At 44.0% G+C, this 14,741-nt stretch overlaps 1 protein-coding gene across 1 annotated transcript in view; it reads right to left on the reverse strand.

Moving 5' to 3' along the window:
• The window catches only part of LOC141194191 (cilia- and flagella-associated protein 99-like), an 83,246-nt gene that overhangs the window by 37,702 nt on the left and 30,803 nt on the right, over window positions 1–14,741 (reverse strand). Inside the window, exons 5-7 of the mRNA XM_073662208.1 lie at window positions 8,708–8,852; window positions 7,891–7,980; window positions 2,501–2,630 (exon numbers count right to left, since the gene is read on the reverse strand). Coding sequence (XP_073518309.1) covers window positions 2,501–2,630; window positions 7,891–7,980; window positions 8,708–8,852 — 365 coding nt within the window. The remainder of the gene's footprint in view (window positions 1–2,500; window positions 2,631–7,890; window positions 7,981–8,707; window positions 8,853–14,741) is intronic.

Consider the following 14,741-nt stretch of genomic DNA (forward strand, 5'->3'; position numbering starts at 1 on the left):
CTCAAAGATGTGACGTCAGGGCTTCAGGCAATAACAGAAAACAGAAGTAGAGGCGGAGAATCAGTGCTGGACCAGGGGATGGTGAGTAAGGCGCAAATACTTTTTTTTTATTATTATTATTATATATAAATTCTTTCACAGATTTTTCAGTATTTTTTTCACCCATCGAAAGCAATGAGAAAGTGCAAAAAAAATTGCAGCGTTTATTGCGATTTTTATAGAAAGAAACTAACTTTATTAAACATGTCCTGTAGACAAATCACATGTAATCCGCTCAAAAAAAGCAGCTAAAAAAAGCATAAAAAAACACAAAAATACACTAAAATCTGCAGCATTTTTAATGCCAAGAGAGCAGGTTTAGCTGAAGACAAAGACACTGCGTGTGAACATAGCTTTACAGCGATCACTATTAGATGAAAATAACATTAACTTTATTTCAGAGACAGGTTTAACTTTCTACACAGTAATATAAAAAAATAGAAAAAAATACTGTATATATTTATTTTATTATTTATTTTTAGATTTTTTGTGCCCTTTTTATATATTTTTTTAACGTGGTAATTCTATAGCCCATGCGCCTAGGTTATACACGCCAAGCTCTGGCCCGCAGGGCGGTTTTATTTGGTCCGCAACACCAGAACCACAACCCATATGTGGGCCCATTATTCTGTATGGAGGACTATGTGGGGCCATTATACTGTATGGAGGACTATGTGGGGCCATTATACTGTATGGAGGACTATGTGGGGCCATTATACTGTGTAGAGGACTATGTGGGGCCATTATACTGTATGGAGGACTATGTGGGGCCATTATACTGTATGGAGGACTATGTGGGGCCATTATTCTGTATGGAGGACTATGTGGGCCCATTATTCTGTATAGAGGACTATGTGGGCCCATTATACTGTATATAGGACTATGTGGGCCCATTACACTGTATGAAGGACTATGTGGGCCCATTATTCTGTATGGAGGACTATGTGGGCCCATTATACTGTATGGAGGACTATGTGGGCCCATTATTCTGTATGGAGGACTATGTGGGGCCATTATTCTGTATGGAGGACTATGTGGGGCCATTATACTGTATGGAGGACTATGTGGGGCCATTATACTGTATGGAGGACTATGTGGGGCCATTATACTGTATGGAGGACTATGTGGGCCCATTATTCTGTATGGAGGACTATGTGGGCCCATTATTCTGTATGGAGGACTATGTGGGGCCATTATACTGTATGGAGGACTATGTGGGGCCATTATACTGTATGGAGGACTATGTGGGGCCATTATACTGTATGGAGGACTATGTGGGGCCATTATTCTGTATGGAGGACCATGTGGGGCCATTATAGTGTATACAGGACTATGTGGGACCATTATACTGTATGGAGGACTATGTGGGGCCCATTATTCTGTAAGGAGGACTATGTGGGGCCCATAATACTGTATGGAGGACTATGTGGGGCCATTATACTGTATGGAGGACTATGTGGGGCCATTATACTGTATGGAGGACTATGTGGGGCCCATTATACTGTATGGAGGTCTATGTGGGGCCCATTATACTGTATGGAGGTCTATGTGGGGCACATTATACTGTATGGAGGACTATGTGGGGCCCTTTATTCTGTATGGAGGACTATATGGGGCCCTTTATTCTGTATGGATGACTATATGGGGCCATTATTCTGTATGGAGGACTGTGGGGCCATTATTCTGTATGGAGGACTATGTGGGGCCATTATTATGTATGGATGACTATGTGGGTCCATTATACTGTATGGAGGACTATGTGGGGTCCATTATACTGTATGGAGGACTATGTGGGGTCCATTATACTGTATGGAGGACTGTGTGAGGACAATTAGACTGTATGAAGGATTATGTGGGGCCCATTATTCTGTATGAAGGACTATGTGGAGCCCATTATTCTGTATGAAGGACTATGTGAGGCCCATTATTCTGTATGGAGGACTATGTGGGGCCCATTATACTGTATGAAGGACTATGTGGAGGCCATTATTCTGTATGGAGGACTATGTGAGGACAATTAGACTGTATGAAGGATTATGTGAGGCCCATTATTCTGTATGGAGGACTATGTGGGGCCCATTATACTGTATACTGGTTGGCCCGTGACTTTGTGCAAGTTTTTCATTTTGGCCCTTTGTGTGCTTCAGTTTGACATCCCTGTCCTAGGTAGTAGAAGGATTGAGGACAGAGCCTATATTAGGTCCCACAATCGTCAGATCCCTCTATGCCGGCTCTTCCCAGCGCTGCTAGAGGTGATTGACAGGTTTCTCCCACAGTGAGAGGGAGACATATCAATCACCTGCAGCAGCGCTGGGAAGAGCCATCTGGGGACGTCACAGTATATTTTCTCTGAAAGTTTGGGCCGCATGAATCACCTGAAAGGTTCCCTTTACAGGAGCTTGTGTCCCTAATCTGCGCCCAGCCCTTCCTTCCATGCTACAAGAAGATACATTATACTCACTTCAGTAATGGATTAATCCAGTTTTCCTTCACGTAATTTGAATCATAGATCTGACTCCATTCATCTTTTATCCAAGTGCTCAGGTTTAGGACATTAAAGAAAAATCTAAGAAACTGACAAGACAAGTTAACTAGTGGAAGAACACAAGCAACTCATCACCTGTATGGTCAGCATAAGGAGATTATAAATACAATGCATTACTTATCCTGTACTACTCCAGAGCTGCACTCACTATTCTGCTGGTGCAGTCACTGTGTACATACATTACATTACTGATCCTGTACTGATCCGGAGTTACATCCTGTATTATACTCCAGAGCTGCACTCACTATTCTGCTGGTGCAGTCACTGTGTACATACATTACATTACTGATCCTGTACTGATCCTGAGTTACATCCTGTATTATACTCCAGAGCTGCACTCACTATTCTGCTGGTGCAGTCACTGTGCACATACATTACATTACTGATCCTGAGTTACATCCTGTATTATACTTCAGAGCAGCACTCACTATTCTGCTGGTGCAGTCACTGTGTACATACATTACATTACTGATCCTGAGTTACATCCTGTATTATACTTCAGAGCTGCACTCACTATTCTGCTGCAGCAGTCACTATGTACATACATTACATTACTGATCCTGTACTGATCCTGAGTAACATCCTGTATTATACTCCAGAGCTGCACTCACTATTCTGCCGGTGCAGCCACTGTGTACATACATTACATTACTGATCCTGTACTGATCCTTAGTTACACCCTGTATTATACTCCAGAGCAGCACTCACTATTCTGCTGGTGCAGTCACTGTGTACATACATTACATTACTGATCCTGAGTTACAGCCTGTATTATATTCCAGAGCTGCACTCACTATTCTGCTGGTGCAGTCACTGTGTACATACATTACATTACTGATCCTGAGTTACATCCTGTATTATACTCCAGAGCTGCACTCACTATTCTGCCGGTACAGTCACTGTGTACATACATTACATTACTGATCCTGTACTGATCCTTAGTTACACCCTGTATTATACTCCAGAGCTGCACTCACTATTCTGCCGGTGCAGTCACTGTGTACATACATTACATTACTGATCCTGAGTTACATCCTGTATTATACTTCAGAGCTGCACTCACTATTCTGCTGGTGTAGTCACTGTGTACATACATTACATTACTGATCCTGTACTGATCCTTAGTTACATCCTGTATTATACTCCAGAGCAGCACTCACTATTCTGCTGGTGCAGTCACTGTGTACATACATTACATTACTGATCCTTAGTTACATCCTATATTATACTCCAGAGCTGCACTCACTATTCTGAGTGCATTTACCATGAAGAAATAAAACAACTTTGTAAACAGTGTTCAGTGTTTTGTCATCTATACGGATCTATGTGTGTCCATGGTAACAGACAACAGATAACCCCGGTGTAGTCTGATCCGACAGTCTCCTTGATTTGTTCTTTACTTCCTGCTACTATAAGAAATGGATGTTAGGAAAAAGTAGTGGAGGAAAGTAACTGAGTGACTGCAGGGTCAGACTACAAAGATTGTGTGTTGTCCTTTACTGTGGAGACACATAGCTCTGCATGGGAGCTGGGACACATTTTTAATAAAGGCTATTTACAAAGTATTTTCTTTTTTAAAAGGGAATCTGTCACCAGGTTTGTGCTCCCCTATCTGAGCGCAGCACGATGTGGTTACTCACTTGCTGCTGTTTTGATCAAAAACTGTTTTCTCTGCTGTAGATCTGACAGCGCTGTGAATGCCAAGCCCTGTACAACCCGCCCATTCTCTATGTGCCTGCTGAGTGCCCGCTCCACTCATTCTCTATGTGCCTGCTGAGTGCCCGCTACACTCATTCTCTATGTGCCTGCTGAGTGCCCGCTCCACTCATTCTCTATGTGCCTGCTGAGTGCCCGCTCCACTCATTCTCTATGTGCCTGCTGAGTGCCTGCTCCACTTATTCTCTATGCCCCTTCTGTGTGCCCGCTTCATTCATTCTCTATGTACCTGCTGAGTGCTTGCTCCACTTATCCTCCATGTCCCTGCTGATTGACGGCTCCACTTATTCTCTATGTGCCTGCTGAGTGCCTCCTCCACTTATCCTCCATGTGCCTGCTGATTGCCAGCTCCACTCATTCTCCATGTGCCTGCTGAAAGCCTCCATTGATTCATTCTCTATGTGCCTACTGAGTGCCCGCTCCATTCATTCATTCTATATGTGCCTGCTGAGTGCCCGCTCCATTCATTCATTCTCTATGTGCCTACTGAGTGCCCGCACCATTCATTCATTCTCTATGTGCCTACTGAGTGCCCGCTCCATTCATTCATTCTATATGTGCCTGCTGAGTGCCCGCTCCATTCATTCATTCTCTATGTGCCTACTGAGTGCCCGCTCCATTCACTCTCTATGTGCCTACTGAGTGCCCGCTCCATTCATTCTCTATGTACCTGCTGAGTGCCTGCTCCACTTATCCTCCATGTCCCTGCTGATTGCCGGCTCCATTCATTCTCTAAGAGCCTGCTGATTGACGGCTCCATTCATTCTCTATGTGCCTGCCGAGTGCCCGCTGCACTTATTCTCTATGTGCCTGCTGAGTGCCCGCTCCATTCATTCTTTATGTGCCTGCTGAGTGTCCGCTCCATTCATTCTTTATGTGCCTGCTGAGTGCTGCGCTCAGCTTTTTCTGGCAGTCCTAAAGAGAATGAATGGAACAACGGTCGGGCATCTGACCATTTTGTTATGGGGATAAAAGTGCTCCTTCGGGAATAAATTAATATTCGCCGTTCTGCCGATCAGTTCAGGTCCCAGAGGTCGGACCCCCACCTGTCAGGAGGTTCTCTTCTATCTTGTTTTCCCCAGACAGCAGAGTGTACAATGGTCTGAACCCCAGTGCTGAGCCCGATGCCGCAGGCTACTGGCCACATTACAGCAGTGCAGTGGTCACTACGCGAGACCCTAGCTGACTGCGGCACATCCTGGGCAGGATCTGGAATTTACCCTCTTGCACGGCCGGCCTGCGAAGGGATAGTAAATGCAAATTAGGGCATCTGCAGTGTGGGAAGGGAGTTTGCTCTGGGACCCTTAGGACCCCTTAGTTGCCCCCTGACAGCCCACTTGTGAATGCCATGAGGACCGTACATACAAGACCTATTCCTCTTTCTATGGTCATGGTGATTCTGTAGCTCCAGAGGCCTCATATATGTTCCTCTACGGCTGTGGATTTCTGACGGAGCGGCGCTCGGCTTCTGGCAGACGAAAGCTATTTTGGTAGCAAACAAGACTTTCCGAGAGGCAGAGAAATCTAATTATAGGCGGCTAATTTGTGAGCTGCATATGTTCATTACTGTGGAGGTTGTGGTGCGGGGTGTGATGTCACCGGTGAGTGGGCCGCATCCCACCTGGGGCGCCAATACTCTCCGCTATTACTGCAGAAACAGGTGTGGGAGCACGCTCTGCTCAGACATCTCCTCCAACGCAACAACAACCACCACTACCACGCCTTTACTGACCGCCATAGCACCCAGAGCGCGAGAAGCCGGAGTACGCGGGCTGCGTATAATACTTCTGTGTAATGGAGGATGCACAGCACACGACAAGCCCAAAGTCATCACTGCAGACACAAGAGGCCTGTGACTACCTCTGTGACTACCATCATCGGGGCCCAAAGGCCAAGCCGCTGATCCGGCCAGGACTGCGGGCCCCTTCAGATCAGCGCTGAATCCATAGCATGTAAGGACTTGAATAAAATCTCTACCTATGGCGTCTATAAACCTCACTGTTCTTACCGGCATAAATTGACATTAAAGTGAACTTCTATCTTTTAACTCCTTCCTGCTACAGCTAATGTTCATTTTTTGCTCTTTGGAGCAAAAGCCATAACTTTTAATTTTTCCATCTACATATGAAGACTTGCTTTTTTTTTTGCAGGACAAGTTGTAGTTTTGGATGACACCGTTTGTTCTATCATCCAAAAGAAATCCAAATATGGTGAAAAATAAATTATGATTTTATGATGTTCATTGTGCGGTAAAAAGATGACCTTACATTATGATTTTCCAGGTCACTCCGATTATGGAGATACCAAACTTGTAAAGTTTTTTTTTATAATTTAACTGGGGAAAAAAATCAGAAATTTGTAAAATAAAATACATGAAAAATATTGTCTTGTGTCGCCATTTTCTAAGACTATGCTATGTGGGGTTCATGCTGTATATAAGAGGCTATGTGGGGGCTCATACTGTATATTGGAGGCTATGTGTACGCTCACACTGTATATAGGAGGCTATGTGTGGGCTCATACTGTATATAGCAAGCTATGTGTGGGCTCGTACTGCATATAGGAGGCTATGTGGGGGGCTCGTACAATATATAGGAGGCTATGTGGGGGCTCTTACAGTATATAGGGGCTGTGTGGGGGCTCTTACGGTATATAGGGGCTGTGTGGAGACTCATACTGTATATATGGGGAAAGCTGTCTGCAGGCTCATACAGCATATAGGGGGATGTCAGCATACTTAATTCTGCTCAATATTAAGTGATACAACATTAATATAAAATAATTATTAATATATTGATATTAATATTGAGCAGAATTAATTTCAGCCTATTGGTTTGGCCTCCACAACAGTCATGCTCTCATGTGGCCTCTTGGGAAAATTAATTGCCCACCCCTGTTTTATATGATACCATTTGGGGTACATACCTCATTTTGATCACTCTTTATTTTATTTTTTTAGCAACATGTGGAGACCAACAGCAGCAATTCTGGCATTTCATTTTTTTTTCTCTTTACGATATTTACCATTCGGAGTCGGATTAATTAATTTTTTTACTTTGATAGATTAGACATTTACGGATGCGACAATACCAAATGTTTATTTTTTAAATTCTTGAACTGGGAAAACTTTTTTTTTAATTCAAATTTTATGTATTTTTAAAAAAAAATTAAAACGGTTAAGCGGCATCAATGGGGGCTCACACTGGACCCACTAACTATGTAGTGACCATTATATTCACTGATGCACCAAAACTGTAAAAACAAAACCCCAAAAACTACATTGAAATTGTTTTTTTCACTCAACTTGGAATTAATTCTTGATTTTTCAGTACATTATATGGTAAAGTAAATGCTGTCGATCAAGACTACAAGCCGTCCCGCAGATAACAAGCCAACATACGGCTGTGACGACGGAAGAATAAGAAAGTTATAAAAGAAGTGGAGGAAAAAATAAAAGTGCAAAAATAAAATTTGGCAGCAGTGGAAAAAAAAAAAAATAATAATAGCAATAATATTAATATAAAACGTTTTATGCTTTTGATTTTTTAGAAGTTAGGAAACTAATGGTCCATATAGGGGGTATATCTTGCCCATCTTGGTGAAATCTTGGCATTTGATGATTCTACCAAAGGTCTGAAGACCTAAATCTCCAATCCTAAATATGGCTATGTAACTGATCACTGCAAAAAAAAAAGAAAAGAAACAGTATTAATAAGCATCAATAATAATAATACACTCTGGTCAGTGTGCTATAGACGAGAACGCATGATGTCCTTCTGGACATCTGTCAAGTCAGCAGTCTTCCCCATGATTGTGGAGCCTACTGAAACAGACAAAGGGACCTGTTTAAACGCGTAGGAAGCCTTTGCAGATGTGTTTTGTTAATTATTCTAATTTACTGAGATAATGACTTTTGTGTTGTCATTGGCTGTAAGCCATAATCATCAACATTAACAGAAATAAACACTTGAAACAGATCACTCTGTAATGACTCTATATAATATAGGAGTTTCACTTTTTGTATTGAAGAACTGAAATAAATTAACTTTTTGATGATATTCTAATTTAGAGAGATGCACCTGTATATATAAACTTGAGGGTAGCCACACGGGCAAGCGGTTAACCCACTGAATGGGGCTATTCACCATGTGAATCCGCAGCGGTGCAAACCGAAAATCCACGGCAGAAATCGGAGGTTCAGTTTTTGATTTCTGCTGCTGATTTTCTTTCAAATCAGTTCAGCGTTCTAAACGGAATATCAAAATGTCTCCAAAGATTTCCCTGATTTTCGGGTCATCACATCACGGTACGTTTAATCTTTCCCACCCATCAATGTAGATCTTTCCACCCCTTTCCTGCACCAAGTTGACCCGTTGTTCACTTTCATAGCTGGGAGCTCCTACTTACCAGCAAACAAAGACCGCTCTGACAGTAGATAATGCTTCCCGTCCCGGGCATAGAAAGCTCGGACAACAACGTCCAGGAGATTTTTATATTGAACACATCCACAAAGAACGTCAAGGACAAACTGTTCTTCTTCATCATTAAGAATCTAGGAGAGAAAAGGCAGGAAATCTACAGGTGGATGAACTATAGCTACAAGAGAAATGTATCGGGACTAATGATAGAAGGAACGTGCTTAACACTAAACATTCTGTCAGCAGATTTCACAATACAAAACTGCATACATTTGTAAACAGATCTTTTAGACCTGATGAGGCTGGTGTACTTACAGTGATAATGCGTGACAGAATGGCTGTACAATACTTTTTGAATGTTTAAACTCAATTTCCTTATTTGATTGTCAGCTTCTCAATGTCCCTCTCCTTCTTGTTATGAATCTCTGCCCACCTAGCCCTACTGCCAGCTCCTCAGTGTTCCTCCTCCCTGCTGTTGCTGAATTTCGATGAATCAAGCTTCATTGACAGCTCCTCAGTGCCTCTCCTCCCTGCTGCTACTGCTGAATCTCCGAGTATCAGGTCTGATTGAGAGCTCCTCAGTGCCCCTCCTCCCTGCTGCTGAATCTCCACCCAAGTGACATTGTGCTGTCCTTCCTACCTGCTGTTGAGACCTCACACTGCTCAGTACAAGCTGCAGCTGACAGGCTCGGTGGGTGGAGACGGAATACACGTTGACTCATCAGTTCTGTTATACTTTGGCTGGACTTATAAAATGCTCATAGTAATATTAGGATTATACAGCCATTAAGGCATGGATTTTCATAGTAAGTACACTAGTCTCAACAGGATATATATTTATATTGTATGAATCTTTCACTGCCCCTCATAAAGAGTGTGCCTAAGGTGACAATTTAAAACAATTATATAGTTGAGCTACTAATAGCGTAGTTCATAAAATATCAATTTGCGGTGGTCTGACCACAAGGTATTAGATAATGGGTCGATTCTTCACGACTAGCACACGCTCATGCTACGCCGGTCTTGACGGAGTATAAGAAGCACCATATTCATTAAGAGGTACACGCCATTTTAATTGAGTTTAATGTATGAAGCATGAAAAACGTTGTGTCAGTCTTCACTTAGTTCCGTCATTCTATTCTTAGTCCAGGAAGATTGAGCTGAATAATTTCACCAAGTACTGATTACCATCATCTGTGTGAATACAATCAGCGAGGTCAACAGGGTAACCTCTGCACATATACGTCATTGTGATTTCAAGGCAAATTATCCCCTGAAGTTGGACGCCGGTCCTGCAGCATTCATGACGAGACGCACGAGGAAATATTATTAACCACAAGGCAAATTAACAGAGGTTTCCTTCTTCACTAAACGCCCCATAAAAAAATCTTAAAATTAGGTAACTACAACCTTGGATGGAGAACAACGCCTGGCAAATGACAGCACGTCATTATATATTAATAAAAAACTAGGCCTTACTGCAAAAGCAGTGAGAGAAAAAGTAAGTACACCCTTACTGCCTTTGTAGTAACTTAGCCGGGTCCTACTAATCAAATGCTCTTGATGAATTGTTTTTCAGCAAGTGTGACCGCTATACGTGTGACCGCTATAAGTGGGACCACTATAAGTGGGACCGGTATAAGTGTGACCGTTATAAGTGTGACCGCTATAAGTGTGACCGGTATAAGTGTGACCGCTATAAGTGTGACCGGTATAAGTGTGCCCGCTATAAGTGTGACCGGTATAAGTGTGACCGCTATAAGTGTGACCGCTATAAGTGTGACCGGTATAAGTGTGACCGCTATAAGTGTGACCGCTATAAGTGTGACCGCTATAAGTGTGACCGCTATAAGTGTGACCGGTATAAGTGTGACCGCTATAAGTGTGACCGCTATAAGTGTGACCGCTATAAGTGTGACCGGTATAAGTGTGACCGCTATAAGTGTGACCGCTATAAGTGTGACCGCTCTAAGTGTGACCGGTATAAGTGTGACCGCTATAAGTGTGACCGCTATAAGTGTGACCGCTGTAAGTGTGACCGCTATAAGTGTGACCGCTATAAGTGTGACCGCTATAAGTGTGACCGCTGTAAGTGTGACCGGTATAAGTGTGACCGCTATAAGTGTGACCGCTGTAAGTGTGACCGCTGTAAGTGTGACCGCTATAAGTGTGACCGGTATAAGTGTGACCGCTATAAGGGTGACCGCTATAAGTGTGACCGCTATAAGTGTGACCGCTATAAGTGTGACCGGTATAAGTGTGACCGCTATAAGTGTGACCGGTATAAGTGTGACCGCTATAAGTGTGACCGGTATAAGTGTGACCGCTGTAAGTGTGACCGGTATAAGTGTGACCGCTATAAGTGTGACCACTATAAGTGTGACCGCTATAAGTGTGACCGGTATAAGTGTGACCGCTATAAGTGTGACCGCTGTAAGTGTGACCGCTGTAAGTGTGACCGGTATAAGTGTGACCGGTATAAGTGTGACCGCTGTAAGTGTGACCGGTATAAGTGTGACCGGTATAAGTGTGACCGCTATAAGTGTGACCGCTATAAGTGTGACCGCTGTAAGTGTGACCGGTATAAGTGTGACCGGTATAAGTGTGACCGCTGTAAGTGTGACCGGTATAAGTGTGACCGGTATAACTGTGACCGCTATAAGTGTGACCGCTATAAGTGTGACCGGTATAAGTGTGACCGCTGTAAGTGTGACCGCTGTAAGTGTGACCGCTATAAGTGTGACCGCTATAAGTGTGACCGGTATAAGTGTGACCGGTATAAGTGTGACCGCTATAAGTGTGACCGCTATAAGTGTGACCGCTATAAGTGTGACCGCTATAAGTGTGACCGCTGTAAGTGTGACCGGTATAAGTGTGACCGGTATAAGTGTGACCGGTATAAGTGTGACCGGTATAAGTGTGACCGCTATAAGTGTGACCGCTATAAGTGTGACCGGTATAAGTGTGACCGCTGTAAGTGTGACCGCTGTAAGTGTGACCGGTATAAGTGTGACCGGTATAAGTGTGACCGGTATAAGTGTGACCGCTGTAAGTGTGACCGGTATAAGTGTGACCGGTATAAGTGTGACCGCTATAAGTGTGACCGCTATAAGTGTGACCGCTGTAAGTGTGACCGCTGTAAGTGTGACCGCTATAAGTGTGACCGCTAGAAGTGTGACCGCTATAAGTGTGACCGGTATAAGTGTGACCGCTATAAGTGTGACCGGTATAAGTGTGACCGGTATAAGTGTGACCGGTATAAGTGTGACCGCTATAAGTGTGACCGCTATATGTGTGACCGCTATATGTGTGACCGCTATAAGTGTGACCGGTATAAGTGTGACCGGTATAAGTGTGACCGCTATAAGTGTGACCGGTATAAGTGTGACCGGTATAAGTGTGACCGCTATAAATGTGACCGCTATAAGTGTGACCGCTGTAAGTGTGACCGCTGTAAGTGTGACCGCTATAAGTGTGACCGCTGTAAGTGTGACCGCTGTAAGTGTGACCGCTGTAAGTGTGACCGCTATAAGTGTGACCGCTAGAAGTGTGACCGCTATAAGTGTGACCGGTATAAGTGTGACCGCTATAAGTGTGACCGGTATAAGTGTGACCGCTATAAGTGTGACCGCTATAAGTGTGACCGCTATAAGTGTGACCGGTATAAGTGTGACCGGTATAAGTGTGACCGCTATAAGTGTGACCGGTATAAGTGTGACCGGTATAAGTGTGACCGCTATAAATGTGACCGCTGTAAGTGTGACCGCTATAAGTGTGACCGCTGTAAGTGTGACCGCTATAAGTGTGACCGCTATAAGTGTGACCGCTATATGTGTGACTGCTATAAGTGTGACCGCTGTAAGTGTGACCGCTATAAGTGTGACCGCTATAAGTGTGACCGTTATAAGTGTGACCGCTATAAGTGTGACCGCTATAAGTGTGACCGGTATAAGTGTGACCGCTGTAAGTGTGACCGCTATAAGTGTGACCGCTATAAGTGTGACCGCTATAAGTGTGACCGTTATAAGTGTGACCGCTATAAGTGTGACCGCTATAAGTGTGACCGGTATAAGTGTGACCGCTGTAAGTGTGACCGGTGTAAGTGTGACCGCTGTAAGTGTGACCGCTATAAGTGTGACCGCTGTAAGTGTGACCGCTGTAAGTGTGACCGCTGTAAGTGTGAGCGCTATAAGTGTGACCGGTATAAGTGTGACCGGTATAAGTGTGACCGCTGTAAGTGTGACCGCTATAAGTGTGACCGCTATAAGTGTGACCGCTATAAGTGTGACCGCTATAAGTGTGACCGCTATAAGTGTGACCGCTGTAAGTGTGACCGCTATAAGTGTGACCGCTATATGTGTGACCGGTATAACAGCAGAAGTTCTGGCAGTTTGCTGGTCTGGAGCATTCAGGCCTGTGTTATTCTCAAGTATGAAAGTTACTTTCCATCCAAAAGATCGGGGATAACTAAGACCCTTTCCCACCAGCCGTTCCCACTCTCGGGCCCATGTATACAGCGGAGCAATCAGATAAACAGCAAGTAATACAATGTGCATCGGGCTGTGTATAAGGAGTGTAAATGAGCGCTGATTGAGGATTGGCGCTCGTTACGAGTAGACCACGGCGGGGGGAGATTCCACGGAGACCACTGACTAATGAGAGCTGACGCCACGGCGTACGGCGAGCACATCACTCACTTCTTCAATCCTGGATTAAAACTTTGACATCCGAAATGCTCAGAATCTCTCGGAGGCAGCGGAGGAATCAGATGTTCATCGGGATTTCAGTTACATTTCTGGATTTGCCGGAGACAGATTTATGATTCCAAATGACATCTGTCTGACATTGTAATATCAGATCTGCAGCTCTGGAGCTCGCGGGAAGTGAGACGAGCGCGCAGGCTTCAAGTGCGCAATTAAATGCCTCATTATGAATGTCACTCCACCGCTGGCAGATATACAAAAGCCTTCTGTAAAATGATTAAGACGTCTCGCAGGAGCAATTAGAATATTTCTTCTGCTCTGACAGTTGTTAGATTGCTGGAAACCAGGATCATGCTGTGCATGGAGGTCGGACCCCCTACATACCACATACTTGTATATACAGAGAGACGCATGCCTGGTGGACGTTGGGGATCATGCTGTGCATGGAGGTCGGACCCCCTACATACCACATACTTGTATATACAGAGAGACGCATGCCTGGTGGACGTTGGGGATCATGCTGTGCATTGAGGTCGGACCCCCTACATACCACATACTTGTATATACAGAGAGACGCATGCCTGGTGGACGTTGGGGATCATGCTGTGCATGGAGATTGGACGCCCTACATACCACATACTTGTATATACAGAGAGACGCATGCCTGGTGGACGTTGGATGCATCTACATTCTCATGCTGCAATTCTAGCAGCAGCAGCAGGAATGCCACATCGGTATTTAATACATTTGTTTTTTTGTGATAATGGCATTATTTTGATTGGTCAGGAGTCGGGGGTCCTGAGAAAGGTGTAGGGGCGCCAGTCTTATCCTGCATAGGCTCAATAGAAAGTCCAAAGGTCTGTATAACACTGCTCATGATCTGAGGATGAATTGCTTTTTCCTTTGACCAGATATAGGTGCCAAGTACCTGAATACTCAGGCGGCGTCCTGCTGCCTGAGCCTTCCTGTAAAGCCAGGGAGCATGATGTCAAAGGAGCGTGCCGGCTTACCATAAAAATACTTGGCACTCAAGAAAAATGTGATTCAAGGTGTTTTATTCACAAGTGTAATCCACAGACAAAAGCATAACGTTTCGGTCCAATCTTTGACCTTCATCAGATGCACCAATTGTGGTGGAAAACACAAAGAAAATGAATCAGCATCTTCCTGGAGCCATTCCTACAGTGGTGCTCTGCCATACCAGGGCTCTTTTTATTTTGCCTTGTACTTCAGCTTCCACAGCAATTGGTATATCCGATTTGGCCGAAACGTTATGCTTTTGTCTGTTAATTGAACACCTTGAATAACATTTTTCCTGAG

Source organism: Phyllobates terribilis, unplaced genomic scaffold (assembly GCF_046119375.1).
Source record: "Phyllobates terribilis strain yellow unplaced genomic scaffold, ASM4611937v1 Scaffold_1__5_contigs__length_1240528914, whole genome shotgun sequence".
NCBI classification, from domain to species: domain Eukaryota; kingdom Metazoa; phylum Chordata; class Amphibia; order Anura; family Dendrobatidae; genus Phyllobates; species Phyllobates terribilis.